At 42.8% G+C, this 27,468-nt stretch overlaps 1 protein-coding gene across 2 annotated transcripts in view; it reads left to right on the plus strand.

Annotated features, from left to right (window-relative positions):
• The window catches only part of sp4 (sp4 transcription factor), an 86,824-nt gene extending 59,835 nt beyond the window's left edge, over positions 1–26,989 (plus strand). For both annotated transcript variants that reach the window (XM_072509212.1, XM_072509213.1), the window contains exon 6: positions 24,470–26,989. In XM_072509212.1, coding sequence (XP_072365313.1) covers positions 24,470–24,720 — 251 coding nt within the window. In that variant the 3' untranslated portion in view covers positions 24,721–26,989. The remainder of the gene's footprint in view (positions 1–24,469) is intronic.
• The last annotated feature ends 479 nt before the right edge of the window (positions 26,990–27,468 follow it).

A 27,468-nucleotide genomic window follows, 5' to 3' on the forward strand; every position in this document is an offset into this window, starting at 1 on the left:
TGGGGGATTCAGCGATAATGCCTTTGAATGTCATGGGGTGGCAGTTAGACCCTCTCTTGTAGGAGATGGTCATTGCCTGCCACTTGTGTGGCGCGGATGTAACTTGCCACTTGTCAATCCAAGCATGGGTACTGTCCAGGTCTTGCTGCATTTGGACATGGACTGTTTCACAAAGGAGTCGTGAATGGTGCTGTACATTATGCAGTCATCCGCAAATGTCCCCACTTCTGACCTTATGATGGAAGGGAGGTCCGTGATGAAGCAGCTGAAGCTGTTTGGGCCCAGGACACTACCCTGAGGAACTCCTGCAGTGATGCCCTGGAGCTGAGATGATTGACCTCCAACCATCACAATCATCTTCCTTTGTGCCAGGTATGACTCCAACCAGTGGAGAGATCTCCCCCTGATTCCCGTTGACTCCAGTTTAGCGAGGGCACCTTGATGCCATACTCGGTCAAATGCTGCCTTGATGTCAAGCGCAGTCCCTCTCACCTCACTTCTGGCATTCAGCTCTTTTTCCCATGTTTGAACCAAGGCTGTAATGAGGTCAGGAGTTGAGTGACTCTGGCAGAACTCAAACTGAGCGCCCATGAGCAGGTTATTGCTGAGTAATAGATCAAAAACAGCTTCTTCCCCGCTGTTACCAGGCTCCTAAACGACCCTCTCATGGACTGACCTGATTAACACTACACCCCTGCATGCTTCACCCGATGCCTGTGTTATGTAGTTACATTGTGTACCTTGTGTTGCTCTTTTATGTATTTTCTTTTCTTTTATTTTCATGTACTTATTGATCTGTTGAGCTGCTCGCAGAAAAATACTTTTCACTGTACCTCGGTACACATGACAATAAACAAAATCCAATCCATCCAAGTGCCACATGATAGCACTGTTGATGACCCCTTCCATCATTTTGCTGATGGAGGGTAGACTCAATTACCCAAGAATAATTGGCTGGGTTGGATTTGTTCTGTTTCTTGTGTACAGGACACGCCTGGACAATTTTCCACATTACCGGGTAGATGCCAGTGTTGTAACTGTACTGGAACAACTTGGCTAGGGGTGCGGCAAGTCCTGGAGCAGAAGTCTTCAGTACTGTTGCCGGGATATGTCTGGGCCAATAGCCGTTGTGGCATCCAATGTCTTCAGCCGTTTCTTGATATCATGGGGAATGAATCATATTGGCTGAAGGCTGACATCTGAGATGCTGGGGACCTCCAGAGGAGAGATAGAGATGGTTCATCCACTCTGCACTACTGGCTGAAGATTGATACAAATGCCTCAGCCTCGTCTTTTACACACATGTGCTGGGCTCCTCTAACATTGAGGATGGGGATATTTGTGGAGCCGCCGCCTCCAGTGAGTTGTTGAATTGTCCACCAACATTCCATGGCCGGATGTGGCAGGACTACAGAACTCCGATCTGATGCCTGTGTTGTGTAATCGCTTAGCTCTGTCTATTGCTTACTGCTTATGATGTTTGGCACACAAGTAGTCCTGTGTTGTAGCTTCATCAGATTGACACTTCATTTTTCGGTATGCCTGATGTTGCTCCTGCCATGCTCTCCTGTACTCGTCATTGAACCAGGGTTGATCCCCTGGCTTGGTGGTAATGATAGTGGGGAATATGCCAGGCCAAGAGTTGCAGATTCTGGCTGAGTGCAATTTTGCCGCCGTTGATGGCCCACAGTGCCTCATGGATGTCCAGTATTGAGTTGCTAGATCTGTTTAAACTCTATCCCATTTAGCATCCACCATGCCACGCAACACGATGGAGGGTACCCTCAATGTGAAGATGGGATTTTGCCTCCACAAGGACTGTGCAGTGGTCACTTCTACCGATACTGTCATGGACAGATGCATCTGCAGCAGGCAAATTGGAGAGGATGCGGTCAAGTATGTTTTTCCCTCTTGGTTCCCTCACCACCTGCTGCAGTCCCAGTCTAGCAGATATGACCTTTAGGACCTGGCTAGCTCTGTCTGTGGTCGTCCAACTAAGCCACTCTTGATGATGGACAAGTCCTCCACCCAGAGCATGTTCTGCACCCTTGCCACCCTCAGTGCTCCCTCCAAGTAGTGGATGGTGGAATACTGATTCATCAGCTGATGGTGGCCGCTACGTGGTAATCAGCAGGAGGTTTCCTTGTCCATTTTTAACGTGAAGCCATGAAACTTCATGGGATCCCCAGTCAATGTTAAGGACTCCCAGGGCAATCCCCTCCCAACCGTATACCACTGTGCCATCACCTCTGCTGGGTCTGTCCTGCCAGTGAGACAGAACAGACCCAGGAATGGTGATAGTGCCGTCTGGGACATAGTCATACTCTCAGAATGTATTATACCTTACAGACTATGTCAGGCTGTTGATTAACTAGTCTATGAGACAGCTCTGCCAACTTTGGCACAAGCCCCCAGATATTAGTGCAAGGACTTGGCAGGGTCGGCAGGGCTGGGTTTGCTGTTGTTGTTTCCGGTGCCTGGTTCAATGCTGGGTAGTCCGTCCGGTTTCATTCCTTTTTATGTTTTCGTAGCGGTTGAATACAACGGAGTGGCTTGCTAGGCCATCTCGGAGGGCATTTAAGAGTCAACCACATTGTTGTGGGTCTGGAGTCACATGTAGGCCAGATCAGGTAAGAAATAGCAAATTTCACTAAACTATATTAGTGAACCAGATGGGTTTTTACGACAATCAACAGTGGTTTCATGGTCATCGTTAGACTTTAATTCCAGATTTTTTTTTTTTTTCATTTAATTTAGCTTCCTTCACCTGCCGTTGTGGGATTCGACCTTGGGTCCCCAGATCATATTCTGGATCTTTGGATTACTAGTCCAGTGACAATACCACTATGCCTCCACGCACGTCTTTGGGTTGTTGAGGTGAGACCCACGCAGGCACGGGAAAAATGTATAAACTCCACACGGACAGTGTCCTGAGGTGGGATCGAACCCAGGTCCTCGGCGCGTGAGGCAGCAGTGCTAACTACTGCGTCACCATGCCGTCTTAAAGATAACATTTCTAAATATCCAACCTCATCTGCTGCCTTTCAGATTCTCTCATCACCTTAAAAGAAAGTATCTACTTGGTAGTATTGATACCTTTTTGATTTATTTCGTGAAACTAGTACAGCTCTAGTGCTTGAACTTGCCTCAAAGGACTTATTGCATTGCAAATTTGTATTTTGCACTTGAATTTGAGAAATGCTTAACAATATCCTGATTGTGCCTCCATATTCATAGATATACATGACCTAGATTTGAAGAGCTATGGCAATATGGTGGACATGGCATTGGTCTAGCAAGCTAAATTATGCAAGTTCTGAAATTGAACTCTATAAAAGCTGTGGGCTAGCAGCAGAAAGAAACTGATCATAAAAGTTGCTGGATGCTGAAAAGTCCAAACTGGTTTGCTGATGTACTGCAGGGAAAGGTACCTGCTGCCCCTAGTGGAGAATGAAATCCCTCTTCACACAGACCACTCTCCCATGTTGTGTATCACTACCATTGTGAATGGAATGAATTGGAACAAACTTAGCGGCTCAAAATTAGGCATCCATGAGACACTGTGGGACAGCTTCAGCAGCAGAATTATATTCGACCACAATCTAATGTGGCTCAGCATATCTCGTTACAATCAAGCCAGGGAACCGACCCTGGTTCAGTGAAGAGTGTAGAATAGCAATCCTGTTAGGAGCACCAGCCAAACCCAAAATAGAGGTGCCAACCTGGTGAAGCTACGATACAGGACTAAATGTGTGCTCAACAACAGCAGAAGTATGCAGTAGAAAAACTAAGCGATTCCTACCACCAATGGATCAGACCAAAGTCCTCCAGTTTTACTGCATCCAGTCATGAACGGTGATGGGCATTTAAAGAACAGATAAGAAGGAAGTTTTATGAAAATCCCGATTCTCAATGGTAGCGGGTACAAAAGATGAGGCTGAGGTGTGTACAACCATCGTCAGCCAGAAGCGCCAAGTGAATGATGATCCACCTCCTACTGTGGCCCCACATTCACAGAAACCAGACTTCACCCAATTTTGTTCTCTCCATGTAGTATCAAGAAACAACAGAGTAGGGTTATGGATCCTAACAGCATTCTGGCTGCAGTGCTGAGGATTGAGCTCCAGAACCAGCTGCATCTTGCCAATATGTTCCAGTAAAGCTACAACATTGGCAACTACTCGACAATGTGGCAAATTGTCCCGGTATGTGTGGTCACAAAAACTAGAACAAGTCCAATCCAGCCAATTATCGTCCCATCAGTCAACTTTCTGACATCAACAAGTGATGGAAGGTGCTTCAGTAGTGCTATCAAGTGGCATTTATTCTCCAATTAACTTGGTCACTTACTTGTGTTCGGTTTGATTTCAACCTGCATCACTTGGCTTGAGATCTCATTAGGGCATTGGTCCAAACATGGACAAAAGAGCTTAGATGAGAATAACTGCCCTTAATATCAAGGTAGAATTTAGAACCAAATGTTACATCAAATAGCCCTAGTAAATTTCAGGTTAGTGACTTAAAAAGCTCCCCTGGATGCACTTTTAAGAATTCTGCCTTCTCTGAGCCTTTCACACTCTTGATTATCCCAATTAATATTGGGGAAGTTGAAATCACCCACTATTATTACCCTAATGTTTTTGCACTTTGCCTTCATATCTGATCTTCTATTCCCCCATGACTGATTTGAGGCCCATAGTACACTCCCAGCAACGTGATTGCCCCCTTTAAAAAAAATAATCACCCACATGATCTCAATTGAGGAACCTGCTAACATATTAGCCCTTCTTACTGCAGTTATTGATCAGTATTGCGACACCACTTCTTTTAGGGGCCCCCGTCTCGCCTGACACTAGAATATTGAGCTGGCAGTGCTGCCCTTACCTCAACCATATCTCTGTGATAGCAATAATATCATACTCCCATGTGTTAATAAATACACTCAAGTTTATCAGTCTTACCTGTAAGACTTCTTGCATTAAAATAAATGCCATCTAGTCTTGCCATATTCCATTGTGCCTTAACATTTCTATCTTTACTCTGCCTTCCAGGCTGACTTGGTTTTTCTATTGTGTTTGGCTGTGCATGGCCCCCTACTCTACCTCCACATTGTGACCTATGCCCCAGCCAAATTAGTTTAACCCCCCCCTACAGCACTAGCAAACCACCCCCCAAGGATATTGGTCCCATTTTGATTCAATTTGTACAGATCCCACCTTCCACAGAAATGGACCCAGTGATCCAGAAAACTAAAGCTCTCCTGCCCCCATCTCTTCAGCCATGCATTCATCTGCTCGATTCTCCTATACCTCTACTCACTAGAACGTGGCACTAGAAGTAATCCAGAGATTACAACCTTTTTGAGATCATGCTTTTTAATCTGCTACCTAACTCCCTAAATTCTTCTGAGTTACCAAATAGAAACAATTTTTTATATTTTTATTTATATATATATATATATATATATATATATATATATATATAATGCCAAAGATATACATGTGATATAACTTTCATAAGAAGCAAATACTAACTTAACCCCCCCCCCCCCCCCCAACAAGCCCTCTAACATGCCCAGGTCCTTAAAGAACAAATTAATTGCAGCCATATCTGGTGGAACTTCCCCACCGAGCCTCTGATGGTATGCTTGACTTTCTCCTGATGCAAGACTGATATCAAGCCTTCCATCCAGGCCAATGCGTTGGATAGAGATGGAGGGGGGGGGGGGGGTCTTCAGTTGAGCAATATCCACCTGCTGGCTATTAAAGAGGCGAAGTCAAGAACATCCGCTCTCACTCGCGAATAGAAAGCCAGTGAGTCTGGAACCCCACATTTTTTGGTTTTAAGGTTGTCCGCAAAATCTTGGATATTGTGTCAAAAAAGGAGGTCCAGAATCCGGCAAGCTTAGGACAAGACCAAAGCACATGCATGTGGTTAGCCGGTAAGTGAACAGCGGTCACACTTGTTCTCCAGGCCTTGAAAGAATCCACTCATCCTTGCTTTCATCCAGTGGCACAAGACTGGTGTCTAATCTACTCCAGTTTGATTTCGAGTCGGACTGCTGTTGTAGGATTTTCTGTATGTTGGCAGCCCATTAATAAAACAGGATATTCGGAAGGGCCTCCCTATCCTCTGTCTCTCTGAAGCAGAGTGCTGCGGACTTTGGGACTCTTACCTGCCCAGACAAATGTTGATATTAATTTGTTGGCCGTAATAAAAAATGCTTGGGTAATAAAATGGGTCCTTACACTCTTTTTTGGAGCACCGAGTTTGTGGCTTAGGCCAAGGATGGGGATAATGATCCCTTAGTGAAACATTGAGCATGTCTAAAATTAATGGTAGTAGCTGCTCTGAGAACCTCTTACAAAATTTGGGTGGGAAACCGTCAGGACCGGGAGCTTTGCCAGACTGCAGCCAACCGATACATTTCTGTATTTATTCTGGGCTTATGGGGGATTCCAGTTCCCGGTTCCTGCCTTCCTCAATGGTCGAGATGTGTAAACCGTCTAGAAACCTCATCATGTCTAAAGTATCTGGAGGAGGCTCTGACTCATATAATTCACAGTAAAATGTACTGAAAGCCGCATTTACCTGGAGAGGGGCTGATATCGGGTTACCTTCTTGCTCCAAATCTGAGGAATTTCTCGGGAGGCTACCTGTTCCTTGAGTTGATGCGCAAAAAGACGCCTGCCTTCTCCCCACGTTCGTAGAGGTGCCCCGAGAACGTCATAACTGATGCACCGCTTTGTTCATAAAGATCAATTCAAATTGCAGTTGCAAGTTTTTTCTGTGAATCAGTAATTCTGGCCTTGGGGCAGCAGAATATTGGAGGTCAACCTCCAAGATGGAGCCCACCAGCCTTTGTCATTTCTCTCTCTCTCGTTTTTCACAATGTGAGCTTTATATGAGATAATCCCCCCCCCCCCCCATGATGGCCTTTGGGGTTTCCGTAGTGTCAACAGAGAAATTGACTCTGTTTTGTTGAGCTGATAAAGTCTGCTATAGCAGCAGACAATCGCTCACAGAATTTGTCATCAGACAATAAGATGGTGTCTAGTCTCCAGGGTGGACACTCAGGAGGGTCAAAATCAAAACAAAATTCAGCAAGGTGACATGATCAACATGGTCCGAGATGGCAATTGCTGAGTATTCAGTTCTCACCGAGGGGAGGAGGGATTTGACTACAACAAAAATCAATTCAGGAGTAGGCACAGTGAACATGTGGGGGAAAAAAAAGAAAATTATTTACTCTTTGAATGCAAAACGCCACGGGTCAACCCCTCCAACCCTATCCACGAAAGAGGTCAATGCCCATGACATCCCAGTTTGGGGCTGGGATTTGGACATGGAGCGGTCCATTTTTGGTTCCAGTTTAAATCTTGTCGCAGAATCATCCGATGTGAGTCTAAATCGTGGAGGGCGTTCACAGGGGAGTTTATGAAGCTTGGGTTGTCCAATTGAGAGCATAAATATTCACCAAAATAACCATTCAGCAAAATAACCAGAGTATTTCCCAGTGAACCACAGCCGATAATGTAGTGACCATTGAGGTCAACTATGATCCGGAAGGGAGTAAATTGTTCTTTTTTGTGGCTTGTCCCACCCAATTTTTATGAAGCCTCATCTGGTCCTTCGCCCCATTTGATCTTTCATCCGTAAGTGGGTCTCCTGTAGGAACACAACACCCGGGTCCAGACCCTTCCAAGTGTGCAAAAATCTTTGCCCCCTTCACTGGCCCATTCAAATCCCTCACGTTCCAGGTTATAAGGCGGAGAGTAAAACCTCTACCCCCCTCCCCACCATGGTCAGTCATAACATCTGTAGTTCAGCAGACAACAACTTGTAACGGCAAGGCACAATGCCACCAGGACAGTAGTCTGTGCTGGTCCTAAAGCCGGACAAGTACAAATTAGTAGACAGCATCAGACTGCCCTTCTGTTCTTTCTTTCCCCCCCCCCCCTCCCTCCCTCCCCCCTTTAACCCCGCAATCCCCAACAAAGAAACCAAATTTATATAAAACCTAAACTCTCTAACACTAAAGCCTAAGCTCCCCCTCACTGAATATCTGCGAGTGGGAGCTGCAGAATACCCACGCTTACGACTTCCCTTCTCTAGGCCCATCTCTCGCTTTAGCTGAGAGGCTCTCCAACAAATCCTATTTTAAAAGTTTCATTAACATTATTCAAAAACAAGAATTTTGCAAATAACAATCCTGTGGTAATAACTGCACTATAAGAACAATATATATAACACTAGCAAAATGAAGGAGGAAAAGGGAGGGAGGAAACTTCAACAGTAATAACTTTACAGTGTAAATCAGCCTAATAAACAACAATTTAACTTTTCAACAACAATAGCGAAATATTTATACAGAATTCGATCCCTGTTTCTTAACAAAAGTGTTTGGCTCTATTGGAGAGCCAATGAAGTGATCCTTTCCCTCGACCAAACTTTAAGGCAGGCCAGGTAAAGTAGCACTAACTGGATACCCTTCTTGAATAGGGCAAATTTTGCCCCATTGAACGCTGCTCTTTGCTAATTCCATGCTACGGTCCTGGTAAAGTCAGATTGAGTGACCATCCCCCCCCCCCATTTAATGTTGTGGTGCTCCCTGGCCCATAGAGGATCTGCTATTTTACTTTGAAGTTGTGAAACCTCAAGTTCAGCACTCGAGGAGGTTCCTCTACAAGACGTCTTGGTCGCAGCAGCTCCGCAGGGAGGGGTTTAAGCACCTCGTTCACCATTTTAAAGACCACATCGGCTGTGAATTCTGTGGGGTTGTTGCCCTCCATTCCCTCCGGCAGACCCACAAGGTGGATGTTTTGCCTTTGAGACCTATTCTCAAGGTCATTTACTTTATTTAGAAACTTATTTACGTCCAGGACTGAAGACCGGTTTTGTTCCAGTGCCGTGATCCACTCACTGGTCGGTGAGGGCCACCTCCATATTCTGGACTGTGTCACCCCATGCTTCCATATTTTTATCCATCACCTCCAATTTTCTCGAGATTTGAGTTAGAGACTCGTCCACTGACCTTTTTATTTCTCCGGCCATATCCCAATGGTGTTTTTTCAATTTGTTCGCCACAATGCGGCTGATGTCTTCACCTGATGGCCACGAGGTCGCCTGCGGGGGGGGGGGGGGGGAAAGAGGAGCATGCCGCCACCATTTTGTCTTCTGCCGACTCCAATGAAGCCTCAGAGTCTGAGCACATTTGGCTCCCTCCTTTTTTATTCCTGTTGCTTTTGGGCATATTAAAGTACTATGCGTTTCCCCTGGTCTCCTGTTTAATTTGTTTTTTGAAGCTAGCGCTGCGCTTTGAGAGTCAGGTTGGAGCATATGCGTGTCTCCCGATGCTTGTCCTCTGCTTATATCTGCCGCCGTAAGTCCCAATTCTCTAACTTCTTGCTGTAGGACCTCATCCCTCTTCCTGCCAATGCCGTTGGTACCAATGTGAACCTCTGACTGTTCACCCTCTCCTTTGAGAATGCCCCGCAGCTGTTCAGTGACATGTTTGACCCTGGCACCAGGGAGGTAACGCAGTATCCTGGAATTACATCAGTAACTGCAGAAATGCCTGTCTTCATCCCTCACTATTGAGTCTCCTACAAATATTGCTCTTGCACACACACACACACACTCTCTCTCTCTCTCTCCCTCTCCTCTTTTTCTCTCCCCCCCCCCCCCCAGCCCTTACAAAGCTGAGCCACCACAGTGCCGTGAACTTGTCTCTGGCTGCACTTTTCAGAACTGTCACAGTTTTCCAACACAGAAAAGCAGTTCTTGAGTGAGATACGTCTGGGGCTTCCTTGACTACCTGCCTGCCCCCTTCTTCTGACTGGTGGTTACTAAATCCCCTTCGGACTGAACTCCCTTAAGCTGTGGGGTGACCATATCTAAAAACATTGTGTCCATGAATCTGAGCCTCACTGATGCACCGCTATGCCTCCAGCCAACGCTCAAGCTCCAAAGCCCAGCTCTCAAGCTGGTCAAACCGGTGACTTCCTGCAAATGTGATTATCCAGACTGCATGGAACAAAGCTAAAAGTAGACCTACACTGCAGCAGCAGATGTGTATCTTGTTTTGCTGTATCCAGGTTGGAGAGTTATACAGAAGGCTCTTCATTCTGACACCAATTTCACGTCCCTTTATAGAAGTGCGCAAGTAGGCGTTTAGTGATGAAAAGATTGGGCCAGAGCTTGTCAGATGAGGTTGGTAGGACTCCGAAGACTTGAGAATAAAAATCACGGTTGACTTTCCAGTGCAATGCTGTGGGCAAGCTGCACTGTTGCAGGTGCTGCCTTTTGGCTGAGAGATTAAACCAAGGTCTCACCTGCCTTTTGAGGTGGATGTAAAAGATCCCATGGCACGGCTTCGAATAAATGCAAGTACTGCAATAACTCCAGTGTCCTGGCCAATATCTATCCCTCAATAGACACCAGAAATAGATTATCTGGTTTATCACATTCCTGTTTGTGGGAGTTTGTAATGCAAAATTGGCTTTCCCTCTTGAGTGCTAAACAGGCGGAAAGTGCATTGAGACGTAGAGTGGTCATGAAAAGTCTGCATTTTTTTCCCTTTCTTGGCTGTGATACCACTTTTAGTCAAATAATACTTTGAGTCTCGTACATGAAGAAACGGTCTCTTGGATAAGGTACCAGGGATGACTGCTGGCTGAGGAACAGTTGCTTTTCAAGAGCGGAAGGCAGAAATTTGAAAGCTCTTTTTTTGTGTTTCTTCCTTTTAGGCAAAGCATCAGGGCACAGCACAACGTAGGATATTGTGATTACAATGCAGCCTCATCCACAATTCCCATATACTAAAGTATGCTTTTAATAAAAATGTAATATTGTAGGAAAATAAAAACTTCTACAATGATCACCTTTGATAAGTGTGTTGACTGCCTGACTTGAGACCCCACAGTAATAGCCAATGGATGAGAAGAGACCATGAAGTTTCTTGATTTATGATGATCTGTTACATGGAGCATTGAGGGAAGTGACAAATAGTCTGTCTCCTTCACAAATCCATTTTAAGCATTTGGATGATTAGCAAAGCTCTGGAGTGGCAGCGTGCACATTATTTATGCACAATTTATCGCCATGCAAGAAAATGTGCACGTCTGTTTTTATTTCTGCTTTTTGTCATTCAGCCAGATGGCTAAAGCAACCGCATAGCTTCTTAATCAGTCAAGGAATGTGAAATTTAACAATGCAAAGACCAAAGGAAGTTTGGAGTGGACAAATTCAATGTCAGATCATGTACAAAAGTTGTGGGGGGGTTTTACATTTTATATGTAACTTTCAAAAAAATCTCCAACAACAATTGAAATCTTTAGGAATGAGATCCCACACTTATAAAAGTTAATTTTTATTGCCAGCGAAGTTGCTTGACAAGAATTACTTAGACTGGTCCGCACGGCATGGTAGCACAGTGGTTAGCACTGTTGTTTCACAGCGCCAGGGTCCCAGGTTCGATTCCTGGCTTGGGTCACTGTCTGTGCAGAGTCTGCACGCTCTCCCCATGTCTGCGTGGGTTTCCTCCGGGTGCTCCGGTTTCCTCCCGCAAATCCCGAAAGACGTGCTGTTAGATAATTTGGACATTCTGAATTCTCCCTCCATGTACCCAAACAGGCGCCAGAATGTGGCAGCTAGGGGCTATTCACAGTAACCTCATTGCAATGTTAATGTAAGCCTACTTGTGACAATAAAGATTATTATTATTCACTTTATCTTCTGTGGTTAGTGCATATGTTAGTCAGCTTCTCATATTGTACCCTTGGTCAACATGAGCTCGTCCATGCTCCTGGCTGTATCCTAACTCTCTCAGAATTGCATTCATCCATCAACCGCTGATCTACTGTGGCTCCTGGTTAAACTAATGTTTCAGTTTTAAAATTCTCATTCTTGTTTTCAGGTCTCTCTAATGTAGCCTGTCCCCATCTTTGTGACGTCCTCCAGCTGTGCAACCTTCCAAGATACTTGCTTTTTCAATTCTGGTGCTTTGAGGATCCCCTATTTAAATCACTCTACCTACCATTCGCAGCCATCCCATTCGCTGCCAGGCCATGAACTCTGAGATTCCCTCGCTAATTACTCTGCTCCTGTCCCTTGCTTTCCTGCTTTCAAGATGCTACTTAAGACCTACCTCTTCGACCAAACTTTTGATCACTTGTCTTTGTATCTCCTTTGTTGCCTGTTGCCAAATTTTGTTTGATAATGCGTCCACGAAACGCCTTGGGATGTTTCATTCTGTTGAGCGCTGCATAAGTGCAAATTCTTGTTCTTATCTACCATGCATTCACTGCAACTTCACAGCATTTAATACATTTCACTGGTGAGTCGGACAGCAAGATAGCATTTTTGAGAAACCAACAGTGGATCAGTGCAACTTTTAGATATTTGAGTTTAACCATGCATCTGGTCCTTGCCTTTGAAGTTGCTCTCTCTCTCTGCATAAATAACAGCAATCACCATTAGGCTCACTGTTACTTTGCAGGAAAGTCTGAGCCAATGCACCCCAGTGCAGCTTAACAAAACTTGATCACTAAACCAGGGGAATATCCTGTTTAGGGCAGCCTTAAGGTTCATAGAATAGAATCAGAGAATCCCTAAAGCGCAGAAGGAGGCTCCTTGGCCCATCAAGTCTGCACCAACCCTCTGAATGAGCAATCCACCATGCACACTTCCCCCATCCTGTCCCAATAACCCAACCTACGCACATTGTTGGACACTAAGGTGCAATTTAGCATGGCCAAGCCACCTAACATGCACATCTTTGGACTGTGGAAGGAAACCGGAACACCCAGAGGCAACCCACGGGGAGAAAGTGCAAACTCCACACAGTCACCCAAGGTTGGAATTGAACCCGGCTCCCTCGTGACGCATCAGTGCTACCCACTGCCACCGTGCCACCCCAATTTGATTCACTCTATGTGATATCACTAAACAGCTAACGGTACTGGAGACCACAATGGCTGAGAACTCTGGCAACATTCATACAGTAGTATTGAAGACTTGTGCTCCAGAACAATTTGCACTCTTGGCCAAGCTATTCCAGGACAGAAACAACACTAGCATCTTTCCAGCAATGTGGAAAACTGCCCGAGGCCTGCCCACAAAAAACTTTTTGTTAGAAGATTGAACATTCAGTCTGAATTTGTCAATTGATCTACAGTTCTAATATGGACTTTATTATTAATGATCCAGGTTTAAGAGATTTATTCCTTGTTTCACTTTAGACATTTTGTGTGCGTTTTTACAATAGAGTATGAATCAGAGGGGGTCGGAGTTGCATTCTGATCTGGTTGTGCTGACATAGGTTTGTAACATTTTGTTGTACAGAACTGGCCTGAATCAACCTGGTGAATGGGCCATCATTGCCAGTGGCATTTTGCCCAGAGGGAGTTCTTTGTTGCATCTGATAGGATGAAACATGGTAAATTATTAATTTGCCTCGGGGCACTGTATTCTAAACGCAGTCATATTTTTATTGGCTGGAGCTGTCTGACAGACATGTTGGTAATGACAATATAGCAACAAGTTGAATGTGTCTCCAAATAGTAGTAAGGTTCAGGCCGACAGCAGCAAATAGGATTCCATTGTCATGGGATTTGGGTTCAACCTTTATATGATTCGATTAGAATTTGTGCATGGTACCCAGTAATTAGATGTGTAAACATAAATATTAAATCAAAAGATAGATTACAATAGATGACCTGGTGAAAGATGTCATGCGCACACAGTGAAAATGATTTGCTGCAGGTTGCCAGAGAACCAGATAATTTTATGCTGGTTTTAAGGGTAGGGCTGTAGCAATGACTTGCATTTAGAATTGACTTATTTCATTGAACGTCTATAGATTTCATAGAATTTACAGTGCAGGAGGAGGCCATTCGGCCATTGAGTCTGCACCGGCTCTTTGAAAGAGCACCCTACCCAAGCCCACACCTCCAGCCTATCCCCATAACCCACTAACCCCATCCCACAAGGGCAATTTTGAACACTAAGGGAAATTTTATCATGGCCAATCCACCTAATCTGCACATCTTTGGACTGTGGGAGGAAATCGGAGCACCCAGAGGAAACCCACGCACACACGGGGAGAAAGTGCAGACCCCGCACAGACAGTGAACCAAGCCGGGAATCGAACCTGGGACCCCAGAGCTGTGAAGCAATTGTGCTAACCACCATGCTGGATATTGAATTAAATAGATTTGGGACTTCAAAATATAGATATATTATCGGTTTACAACTAGTTGAAGAAGGCGGTATCAATTTACTTTGAAGAAATATTTTCGGAGAAAAATGACAATGGGCCAAATCTTGCTTGAAATTTAACGTTGTTAATGCTGCACACTTATTATTGTAACAAATCCACAGACTAGATCGTTAAGTGACACAATGTGAGTTGTTGATCTCCAGAAATTGCTGTTCGATTCACACCATCCCATCATTTGTTTTGAAAACATTGCATCTCATCCTAACCTCCGTCATAGTTTAAAGAGCGGGCTGAAAGAATATCTTCACTAACCATTAATCTTGCCACAGGAAGTTAAGATTGGTAAATAGCAACATGGGTGCCTTTTTAACAATGTGCCAATTGGTGGAAAAAGAGAATTTTTAAATCTTGATCTTACCCGGACAGATTTGTAAGAATACCGATAGTAAAGGGAACAATATACCGCTACTTTACAAATTGGTATTCTTGCGAACTGTTCTGATGAGTGCAAAGTGAAAAGCTTCGACAGCATGTCTCTTTTTTTTTTTCAGCAATACTCTCGAGTTCTGTACTACTGAACGACTAAATGTGATAATTGTTAATGCTTCCCCAATCAATTACTCAGACCCAGAAACTGCAACCTAAACTCTGCAATTTTGTTTCTTTGGTTGGAATAATGTTCTTTGGGATTTTAAAAATGGTCAATATTAAGCTTTTTTTCAACTTTTCGTTTAGTCTATTTTCTCTCTCTCTGGCTCCAATCTTCCTTTCCCTCTTTATATCAGGTTTTTTGTACCTGATTTGGCAATAATTACCCTCCTCCTCAGTCCTTCCTTTCTTTCTACCTCACTCCTTTAGTTTCATTGGTTAAGGAGGTCCACTGTTGGGCCCATTGGTCACACAGGTCCCTCGCCTTGCCGCTGTCTGCTCAGTTGTCTGCCAAGTGGCTGTGGAAAAGTGAGTGGAGGGCTACAGAAAAAAGTCTAATTAACGGGGCACAGAGTTAGTAGATAAGTTATTGGAGAGAATTCTCAGGGACAGGATTTAAACCCATTTGGAAACAAGCGGACTCATAAGCGACAGATAGCATGGCTTTGTTAAGGAGAGATCGTGCCTCACTAACTTGATCGAGTTTTTTGAGGAGATTACAAAAATGATTGATGAGGGCAGGGTGGTGGATGTTGTTTATAAGGACTTCAGTAAAGCCTTTGCCAAGGTGCCTCATGCAGACTGATACAAAAGGTGATATCACATGGGATCAGAGGTGAGGTGGTAAGATGGATAAAGAACTGGCTCGGTCACCGAAGACAAAGGGTAGCAATAGAAGGGTGTTTTTCTGAATGCTTGGGCCTCTGTTATTTGTGGTGTGCATTTGGAGGAAAATGTAGCCGGTCTGATTAGTAAGTTCGCGGATGACACCAAGGTTGGTGGAGTGGCAGATAGTGTTGAGGATTGTCAGAAGATACAGCAGGACATAGATAGGTTGGAGACTTGGGCAGAGAATTGGCAAATGGAGTTTTATCCGGACACCAGTGCCACGAGCTAGTCCGAGTAGGAATGTCAGGATAGATAGGATGAATGCGTGGCTCGAGAGATGGTGCAAGAGGGAGGGATTCAAATTCCTGAGGCATTGGAACCGGTTCTGGGGAGGTGGGACCAGTACAAACCGGACGGTCTGCACCTGGGCAGGACTGGAACCGATGTCCTGGGGAGGGGGGGGGGGGGGGGGGGTGTTTGTTAGAGCTGTTGGGGAGAGTTTTAACTAATGTGGCAGGGGGATGGGAACCGATGCAGGAAGTTGGAAGGTAGTAAAACAGGGACAGAAACAAAAGACAGTAAGAGGGAAAGTGTAAGGCAGAGAAGCCAAAATCAAAAAGGGTGACAGTACAAGGTACAGTGACTGAGGGGACCTCAGTGAATAGGACCAGGAATACTAAAAGGAATAAAACGGGAAGTAAAAACATTAATGGTAAGCGACGCAGCAAGTTGTTAAATGAAGATAAGGGTTCAACGACAAGGAAAATTAGGAGAAAGGTTAAGAGGCAATATAACTTAGGAGAGGTTACTGATCAAGGTGTTAAGATTCAGAACAGAGGTAAAAAAGCCAACATAGGTGTACTTTACCTGAATGCTCGTAGTATTTGGAATAAGGTAAATGAGTTGATGGCGCAAATCATCGTGAATGACTATGATTTAGTGGCCATTACTGAAACATGGTTAAAGGAAGGTCACGACTGGGAGTTAAATATCCGAGGGTATCAAACTATTCAGAAGGACAGAGTGGATGGTAAGGGAGGTGGTGTAGCTCTGTTATTCAAGGATGACATCCGGGCAATAGTAAGGGATGACATCGGTGCTATAAGAGGATAAGGTTGAATCCATTTAGGTGCAAATCCGGAATAGTAAGGCGAAAACGTCACTGATAGGAATAGTCTATAGGCCACCAAATAGTAACATTATGGTGGGGCAGGCAATAAATAAAGAAATAACTGATGCATGTAGAAATGGTACAGCAGTTATGGGGGATTTTAATCTACATGTCGATTGGTTTAACCAGGTTGGTCAAGGCAGCCTTGAGGAGGCGTTTATTGAATGTATCCGCGATAGTTTCCTAGAACAGTATGTAATGGAACCTACGAGGGAACAAGCGGTCCTAGATCTGGTCCTGTGTAATGAGACAGGATTGATACAGGATCTCATAGTTCGGGATCCTCTCGGAAGGAGCGATCACAATATGGTGGAATTTAAAATACAGATGGAGGGTGAGAAGTTAAAATCAAACACTAGTGTTTTGTGCTTAAACAAAGGAGATTACAATGGGATGAGAGAAGAACTAGCTAAGGTAGACTGGGAGCAAAGACTTTATGGTGAAACAGTTGAGGAACCGTGGAGAACCTTCCAAGCAATTTTTCACAGTGCTCAGCAAAGGTTTATACCAACAAAAAGGAAGGACGGTAGAAAGAGGGAAAATCGACCGTGGATATCTGAGGAAATATGGGAGAGTATCAAATTGAAGGAAAAAGCATACAAAGTAGCAAAGATTAGTGGGAGACTAGAGGACTGGGAAATCTTTAGGGGGCAACAGAAAGCTGCTAAAACTATAAAGAGTAAGATAGATTATGAGAGTAAACTTGCTCAGAATATAAAAACAGATAGTAAAAGTTTCTACAAATATATAAAACAAAAAAGAGTGGCTAAGGTAAATATTGGTCTTTTAGAGGATGCGAAGGGAGATTTAATAATGGGAAATGAGGAAATGGCTGAGGAACTGAACCGTTTTTTTTGGGTCGGTCTTCACAGTGGAAGACACAAATAACATGCCAGTGACTGATGGGAATGAGGCTATGACAGGTGAGGACCTTGAGAGGATTGTTATCACTAAGGAGGTAGTGATGGGCAAGCTAATGGGGCTAAAGGTAGACCAGTCTCCTGGCCCTGATGGAATGCACCCGAGAGTGCTAAAAGAGATGGCTTGGGAAATTGCAAACACACTAGTGATAATTTACCAAAATTCACTAGACTCTGGGGTGGTCCCAGCGGATTGGAAATTAGCAAACGTGACACCACTGTTTAAAAAAGGAGGTAGGCAGAAAGCGGGTAATTATAGGCCAGTGAGCTTAACTTCGGTAGTAGGGAAGATGCTGGAATCTATCATCAAGGAAGAAATAGCGAGGCATCTGGATGGAAATTGTCCCATTGGGCAGACGCAGCATGGGTTCATAAAGGGCAGGTCGTGCCTAACTAATTTAGTGGAATTTTTTGAGGACATTACCAGTGCGATAGATAACGGGGAGCCAATGGATGTGGTATATCTGGATTTCCAGAAAGCCTTTGACAAGGTGCCACACAAAAGGTTGCAGCATAAGATAAAGATGCATGGCATTAAGGGGAAAGTAGTAGCATGGATAGAGGATTGGTTAATTAATAGAAAGCGAAGAGTGGGGATTAATAGGTGTATCTCTGGTTGGCAATCAGTAGCTAGTGGTGTCCCTCAGGGATCAGTGTTGGGCCCACAATTGTTCACAATTTACATAGATGATTTGGAGTTGGGGACCAAGGGAAATGTGTCCCAAGTTTGCAGATGGCACTAAGATGAAAGGTAAAGCAAAACGTGCCGAGGATACTGGGAAGTCTGCAGAGGGATTTGGATAGGCTAAGTGAATGGGCTAGGATCTGGCAAATGGAATACAATGTTGACAAATGTGAAGTTATCCATTTTGGTAGGAATAACAGCAAAAGGGATTATTATTTAAATGATAAAATATTAAAACATGCTGCTGTGCAGAGAGACCTGGGTGTGCTGGTGCATGAATCACAAAAAGTTGGTTTATAGGTGATTAAGAAGGCAAATGGAATTGTGTCCTTCAGTGCTAGAGGGATGGAGTTTAAGACTAGGGAGGTTATGCTGCAATTGTATAAGGTGTTAGTGAGGCCACACCTGGAGTATTGTGTTCCGTTTTGGTCTCCTTACTTGAGAAAGGACGTACTGGCACTGGAGGGTGTGCAGAGGAGATTCAGTAGGTTAATCCCAGAGCTGAAGGGGTTGGATTACGAGGAGAGGTTGAGTAGACTGGGACTGTACTCGTTGGAATTTAGAAGGATGAGGGGGGAGATCTTCTAGAAACATATAAAATTATGAAGGGGATAGTTGTGGGCAGGTTGTTTCCACTGGCGGGTGAAAGCAGAACTAGGGGGCATAGCCTCAAAATAAGGGGAAGTAGCTTTAGGACTGAGTTTAGGAGGAACTTCTTCACCCAAAGGGTTGTGAATCTATGGAATTCCTTGCCCAGTGAAGCAGTAGAGGCTCCTTCATTAAATGTTTTTAAGATAAATATAGATAGTTTTTTGAAGAATAAAGGGATTAAGGGTTATAGTTTTCGGGCCGGAAAATGGAGCTGAGTCCACAAAAGATCAGCCATGATCTCATTGAATGGTGGAGCAGGCTCGAGGGGCCAGATGGCCTATTCCTGCTCCTAGTTCTTATGTTCTTATATGTGAGGTAATGCATTTCGGTAGGTCTAACAAAGAGGGGAAATATTCTGTAAATGATAAAACTCTTGGGATATTGAAAGTCAGAGAGATTTGGGCATGCAGGTCCACAGATTTTGAAGGTGGCAACAAGTGGACAAGGTAGTCGAGAAACGTTGTGACTAGTGTTGTTCCCCTGGGATTTGTGCTTAGGTCTCCGTTATTTGTGGTGTGCATAAACAATTTGGAGGAAAATGTAGTCGGTCTGATTAGTAAGTTCGCGGATGACACCAAGGCTGGTGGAGTGGTAGATAGTGTTGAGGGTTGCTACATTTTCCTCCAAATCGTTTACACAAGTGGACAAGGTAGTCGAGAAAGCATACGGAATGCTTGCCTTCATTGGACAGGGCATCGAGTGTAAAAACTGGCAAGTCATGCCACAGTTGTATAGAACCTTGGTGAGGCCGCACTTGGAATATTGCGCACAATTCTGGTTGCCACACTACCAGAAGGATGTGGAGGCTTTGGAGAGATGCAGAAGAGGTTTACCAGGGCGTTGCCTAGTTTGGAGGGTGTTAGCTATGTGGAGAGGCTGAATAGACTCTGAACTGTTTTCATTAGAAAGACTGAGGTTGAGGGTGACCTGATAGAGGTCTACAAGATTATGAGGGGCATGGATAGAGTGGATGGGCAAGCACTCTTTCCCAGGGTGGAGGGGTCAGTCACCGGGGGGCATAGGTTTAAGGTCCGTGGGGCAAAGCTTTAGAGGAGATGTGCGAGGCAGGATTTTTATGCAGAGGGTGGTGAGTGCCTGGAACGCATTGCCTGGGGAGGTTACGGCACAAGGAAGATCTGAGGGCTTTGGCAAGGTTGGTATTATGACCGGTACAGGCTTGGAGGGCCGAAGGGCCTGTTCCTATGCTGTTTTGTTCTTTGTCCTTTGTGATTTAGTTCAGGTTTTGCTTCCTTGCATCATACTTTCCTGAAGTTTGACTGAACCCGATCCAGTATCTGTAGTGGGCGAATGTTAAATATGACTGAATGGCCATTTATTTTTATTGCACTAATCGATGGCACAATATTGAGTACAAACTAAGTTTGTAATCTTAACGTTTAGGTTTTATACAGAAGAGTGATAGTAAAAGAGATTTTGTGGGTGCATCTGCACTAAGTTTACTACTAAACATTCTAAACATTGGTTGCTTAGTATCTGGGGAAAACAAATACCATTTCGTAATTTGTATTGTGTATTTTTGGGAATACCAGTGCGCGGAGTTGGGGTGTAAAAGTTGGATATTTGGTGAGAATGGAAATTCTCTACTAAGTATTGGGTGAACATATAATGGTGTAAACCCAGGGTAAAAGTTGGGAATTCGGTGAGAGTGCAAATTCAGTGCTGCTTTTGCCTCTAATACTAAAGGTGGTTTGTGTAAGCTTGCGTCAGTGTGTATTTGAAATTCTTCTCCAGTGTTTTAATGTTTATTGCAAGTTAATGTGTAGAAAAAGGGGACAAAGAAAAACAAACTAAATAAAAAGTATATATAAATAATCCAGACTAAGATCTATTTTTGTGTCTGAACTGCAGAATGGTGACACGGCATGGTAGCACAGTGGTTAGCATTGTTGCTTCACAGCACCAGGGTCCCAGGTTCGATTCCCGGCTTGGGTCACCTGTCTGTGCGGAGTCTGCACGTTCTCCCCGTGTCTGCATGAGTTTCCTCCCACAAGTCCCGACAGACGTAAATTAGGTGAATTGAACATTCTGAATTCTCCCTCTGTGTACACGAACATGTGCCGGAATGTGGCGACCAGGGGTTTTCCACAGTAACTTCGTTGCAGTGTTAATGTAAGCCTACTTGTGACAAAGATTATTAATTAATGGTGAGAGTTTGTGATCATTGTGACTGTACAGAATATCTCTTATCTCTCTGACAGTGATTGAGCAGGAGCTGGACATAGAAACAGAAAATGCTGGAAATTCCTCTAGGGTCTGACGATATCTGTGGAGAGAGAGCAAAGCTAACATTTTGAGTCTGAGTGGCTCTTCATCAGAGTCTGGGTGGCTCTTCATCAGAATTGGACATACTCAGAGCCACAAATGAGAAGGAGTGGTATATTTTGCTCCAGTCTCGGTAACAACTCATAGAGAGATACAGGGTCAGAATGGGGCTGGTACAGGGCAGCACGGCAGCTCAGTGGTTAGCACTGCTGTCTCATGACGCTGAGGACACTGGTTCGATCCTGGTCCTGGGTGTCACACTGTGTGGAGTTTGCACATTCTCTCCGTGTCTGTGTGGGTCTCACCCTCACAACCCAAAGATATGCAGAATAGGTGTATTGGCCACGCTAAATTACCCCTTAATGGGAAAAAAGAATTGGGTACTCTTAAATTTAAAAAAAATAAAGAATGGGACTGGTAGACCATTAATGTACAGAGTAAGGGGAATCCAAGTTAGATGGAGAATGAGGAACTACAAAACTAATCATATCCCATCACACGTAAGGACCTTCAGAAGGACAGATGGGATGTGGACTATTGCAACTGGAAGGCTGTAAAGTGCGTATTTGAAAGGTGAGGTGCTGTTCCTGGAGCTTGTCTTCTGTTTAATTAGAATACTATAGCGGCATAAGGTCAGAGGTAAAAGCCAGGTGTATATAGAAATATGGACTGGATACCATTGAATGTTGGAACAGGCTTCAGGAGCCAAATGGCGACTTATGTTCCTTAAATTTTAATAGCTCATTTGGATTCTGCTTTTCCTGAGGAACCCACCAGTGGTATTTTGGGGTGAACCTTAGCTCATATGTTTTCTTTATGTATGGTGTGTGTTTCCTTTTTATTTGATGTTTCCAGTTGCGTCCATAAGTTTGTACTGCAGGGTCAGCTTTAAACTATAGAAACTCTGAGAACAAAAGTGCTAATAATCGGCATAATAAAATGTAAAAACTTCCCCTATGAGAGATATCAGAAAATAACAAATATAAAACACACTGATTTATAGTTTTTTTTCTGTTGCTCCCCACCCATACTGAAGGCAGTGACTTTTGCTGAGGTACAGTTGCTGACATATAGTACCCCTGACCTCCGATACCCCACTGAACTGATCATTCTTGTGTAAAGCTCAATGCTGAGGGTGAGCAGGTTATTTTGTAGTAAAATGCATCATAATCAAACCCAATCCTGTATACCTCCCCATCCCCCACCCCTGTGAGCAGGCTGACCGGTTGTGGGAGAGCACATAAAATTGGGTGGTGTGATGGAAGGATTACTGTTGCCTACCTGCCTCCTCATGTATTTTATTGGCAACAGGGTAGCTAACAAGGCAGTGAAGTTGTCTGATTAATCGTGGCTGCAGGCTGGGGGTTCCCCTCTTGTTTCGGCTCCTATATAAAATTTAACCCTATGTTTGCACAGGCTGGGAATTGAACTTGCTATTTGTGGCAGTTATAGTTGGGTATGCTGTAGATACCACCTTGGTACAGTGACACCAGTCTTTAATTTTGTGAAGATAACTACCGCTGCCTATATTAGCTTGTATGATAACATGAGTCAAAGGTATAACCAAAGTGCTTCCTTTCTACCTAAGCATCTTCCATTTCTCCTGAAGGTGGACCGAGCAAACATTTTGGTAGTAGGCCTGATGAGTAATTATGCTGTTTAACATTTTAGTATAGTCAACATACAGAATAGTTACTTTGATTAGATTTGTGTAATTCAATCTATACAAAGTTAAGAATTTGGCATGTTGGTCCACTTTAGTGGGTCACCTTATTTTTGACCTTAAATAAAATAGATTCTAAGTATCCTCTAACCTTTGGCTTTTGTGAAGGGTCTGACAGTTTTGTCTTCAACAAATTAACTATGTTCAGTTTTCCAGTTTAAGTTGTGCTCACACTGTAACCTCCCACTCTTTATAGATTTCTTGACACTATGGGTTTGCAGTATCTCAAGCCAACAAATGACATGTGATTTAGATTGTGCCATTTGAAATACTAACTGCTTCAGCGAGATTACTTTTTCAAAAGAAAGCTTTTAGAATCCATTGTACCTCAGGAAATCCATCGTTGGTGCTGCCTGGTGTTTGTTACAGCAAAATCTTTCTTTAAACCCTTTTCTGTGAAAGCATGGTGAGAAAACTCCTCAAATGTGAGAATGGCTTAGCACAATGCAATGCACTTTTCTAATGAGCAATCTGGACAGTTTTAATAAACTGACTAAATAGGAAATAATGAAGAAAAGTGCTCAGACCTGCAAGTGTGTATTCATTTATTTGAGTGTGTTTATATTCATTTTTAAAATAAATTAGAGTACCCAATTCATTTTTTCCTATTAAGGGGCAATTTAGTGTGGCCAATCCACCTACCCTGCACATCTTTGGCTTGTGGGGGTGAAACCCACGCAAACACTGGGAGAATGCCCAAACTCCACACACTGACCCAGAGCTGGAAATCTGGGACCTCGGCGCCATGAGGCAGCAATGCTAACCACTATGCCACCATGCTGCCCTTATATTCATTTGTTAACCATCAGCATCGGTTTTGCCTTTCCTTTCCTCGAAAAATGGTCAGCATTGTGAAATGTTCCCTAAAATGTTTTAAAATTTAAAATGAAAGAAAACGAGTTCCACTTGTTCAATCACCGTAAACCAATGGGAACAATTATGGACTAATAGAATTGTAGAATGTAATCCCTAAAATTCCCATCTTGCTTGTAATAGAAACGGAATTTGACTTGGTCACAACAAACCTCTGCCCATGCTTCTAGGTAATGAAACAGCTTAGACTTCGAATCAACCAGCTTGGCAAGATAGAGCTCTTCTATATGGTGCGAAATGCAACTGATGATTGTTAACAAAACTTTCAAAGTGGAAACAAGAACCCCAAGTATTTTTTTTTCTCAAGCTGACTGAAACATTAACAAGCTCTGGCTGAAATATGAATTGGATTGGTTTATTGTCCAGTGTACCGAGGTACAGTGAAAAGTATTGTTCAGCGTGCAGCTCAAACAGATCATTTCATACATGAATACTAAATACGTAATGGGGCAAACATAAAATGCACAATGTAAATACATAGGCATCGGGTGAAGGTGTGTGAAGTGATCAGATCAGTCCATCAATCTATAATAGGGTTGCTTAGGAGCCTAGTAACAGCGGAATCCTAAACAACCCTCTTATAGACTAACGGGACTGATCTGATCATAAACTTGAGTATTCTCCCCTCCTACACATGTTTTCTTGGGTAATCACTTTTTAAAAATCTCATCTCATTTGTTTTCAGGTGAAAAGAAGTTTTCCTGCCCAGAGTGCTCGAAGCGGTTTATGAGAAGTGATCATCTTTCAAAACATGTTAAAACCCACCAGAACAAGAAAGGTGCTGCTGTTGTCCAAAGCGTTGGGAGCACCTCACCAGACATGGAGGCATCTGTGGCAGAGGTTCTTGTGTCTCCCAGAATAGTCGCCATAACCACCGCCTCCCAGGATTCCAGTCCTACAATGCCAGCTATGGCAAATAGCATAGATGAATTCTGATATCTTTTAACATGCAGCAGTCCAGATTCAGCACTTATCAGCTTATTTCAAAGAAGTAGGAACAATTTTTAAAATCGACAAGAGTGTCGTGGGCGATGAGGTGGGGGTGGGGGGAAGAAACAACTCCTAGATTGCAATTCGTAACCTGTTGTATAGATTTGGATCTAACATTTTAACTGAACAAAGTAGCAATATACAAAATAGCTGTTCAGCACCTGCTGTTTATAAATTTATTGAGTACTGTGGTTTAAACAATCTGACAGTTTACCACTGTTTATTAAAAATGCCATTATTAGGATAGTCCCTCTTGTAAACAAAATTGCTTGTTTGACACTATCCAAACTAAGTCTATTGTTTAGTTTTTAATTGTACAATCTTAATAAACAGACTTCTGTAAATTATAGAGAGCTCTTTGCAGAAAACTCCATTTGAAAACAATAAAGGTCTCAGAAAGCTTGGTTTCTACCATGTTTTGAGCAGAATGTATCTTAATGGTCATAGTGTAGTAACCACATTGATTATTCTAGGATTACTGATCTTGAACAGAAAATCGGTTTCTCAACTCTCCATCTCCAGAGTGGATGACAATCGGAATTTTAAAATAATTCTATATACTAGAACCATTTGCTTTAACAAGTAACCAAATTACAAAGAATATATCTGAAATAAGTGGATCCAGATACATTGGTAAGTAGCTGCAATAATGTAGAGAGGCTTAAGGTGATCCTATTTTGATTCAACCTCCCGGAGGATGATTTTATTCCAAGTTTTATTTACATGTGGAATAGATCTCAATTTGTTGTTGACATTTAATTGTGATGACCGTTTTTGTAGAAATCTGATGTCTGCAGCTGTTTAGTTATTGGAATAGCTTACTAGGATCCTGTGTTGAAGATGTCAGCGAGGGGGAAATTGTGGATACAGGGTGGCAATAGCAACTCCCCTGGATGTCTAAAAAAGAAAACTACTATTTTTTTTTTTTGTGTAAAATATTTGTTTCACAAACTTTTTCAATTAAACGTGTGCATGATTTTATTTTTTACTCCTATACTTTTTTTTTCTTTCTCACCTGTCATTGTTTAGGCAGAATTTTGTTGATTTTTTCTTAATATTTTCATGGACCAGTTAACTGTTAGCCCTGCGGGAGAGGGTTCATTTTGTTCAAAACCTTGCGAATTGGCTTTTATATGTGCATGTGTCTGTGTCTGTCTTTTTTTCTTTTGTTTCCTAGCTCCACCTTCTAGGAATCATAAATTTATATACAGTCTGCTTTTCACAAAGCTATCCTTGCTAGAACCTTCTGGAGATGGGCTAGGCACTGACCTGATCTTGTGTCTCAGTAAATCTCTTCTTGGACACTGTTTCAGTGCTCATTCCTTTTTGTACAAATATGTTTATACCACCGACTTATTCATGTATTTTGTTGGTCTTGATCCTTGGTACAGCTATATGAAATTATGATATATGTATAGTTCTATGAATGGTCAGTGTTGCCATTAGTAATACTTGTGGTTCCTTTCCCCCCCCCCCCCCCCCCCCCCCCCACCCCCACCCCCCAGTGAGTTACTGTCTGTTGCAAGTGGACATCTCTGTAGAAAATTACAGTTCTGAAATTTGCATCTCAATTTTATTATTTATCACAAGTATTATTTACTTATTGTGTGCAAGGCCAGGAATGAAGGAAACGTATTTGTAGGTGCAAGTAAACTTGTCCTTTTTGGGAGCAGTAAAATATAAAATTATATATAGATTTTCATCAATATAGTCATTCACTACCGTATTGTAATTATACAGTTTGTTTCTGGCCTTGCAAAAGTACTTTTGCTTTAACTTATGTCTGCTTCCATTTGTAGTTATATAATCATGCATGTAATGATTAAAAATAAATAATTGCCCATCAAACTAAATTCTAACTTACAGATGTTTAAGAGTAAGAAGTACACAATTTGTGTAAAAAATATTAAGAGGGAATATTGTTGATGGTAGTGTTTAGGGAAAAAATTTTGGTTTTGAATATCAGACTTTCTACAACAAAATAATTAACCTGAATATTTTGTTACAATAATTCACTTGTAAATCTTTTTTTTAAATGTGTTTTCCTGGCATCATAAACTTTTAATAATGGATTCTGCCAGAATGGCCTTAAAGGCACGATTTGTTCACATTTTTATAATGCAAATTTGTATAAAAGAGTGCATTTTGTGGTGAAAGTGTTTTTTCACCTGCAGCAGAAAATTGAACTTGTCCATTAAAATATCCTTTAAGTTGAGATGCTTGTGCTTGTTATTTTATTGATTGAATATTCCTGAAGGGAAGGTTTCATAAAGCTGTTCTTATATTTTCTTAACATTTTTATTTCTCTTTTTAGTTAAATGACAAACACATCCATTTATTTTTGAAAGGAAATAAAGCCATTTCTTAAATGGAAAAAAATCACTTCAGTGTGTTGCCCTTTTTAATACTGAGTGGGATACTATCCCACCAGTGTCACCAAGAACTGTTGCCTATTTGCACCGGAGACACCAATAATGTTGCCAGTTAATAATGATGATATTGCTTTTCAGGTATCAAATGATACCCCCACAAGGTTCAACCGGATGTTGCTCAAAGACCCAACAACCAGTCAGTTAGTTCAATAATGGTTTATTTACACACAAGATTAACTCACATATGCAACATAAAAACACTACAAGCTAAATTATACCTAACACTACAACAACCTGTACTTAACTTCAGGCACCCCGGCTT

The sequence above is a fragment of the Scyliorhinus torazame genome, chromosome 6 (genome assembly GCF_047496885.1).
Source record: "Scyliorhinus torazame isolate Kashiwa2021f chromosome 6, sScyTor2.1, whole genome shotgun sequence".
Taxonomy (NCBI): Eukaryota; Metazoa; Chordata; class Chondrichthyes; order Carcharhiniformes; family Scyliorhinidae; genus Scyliorhinus; species Scyliorhinus torazame.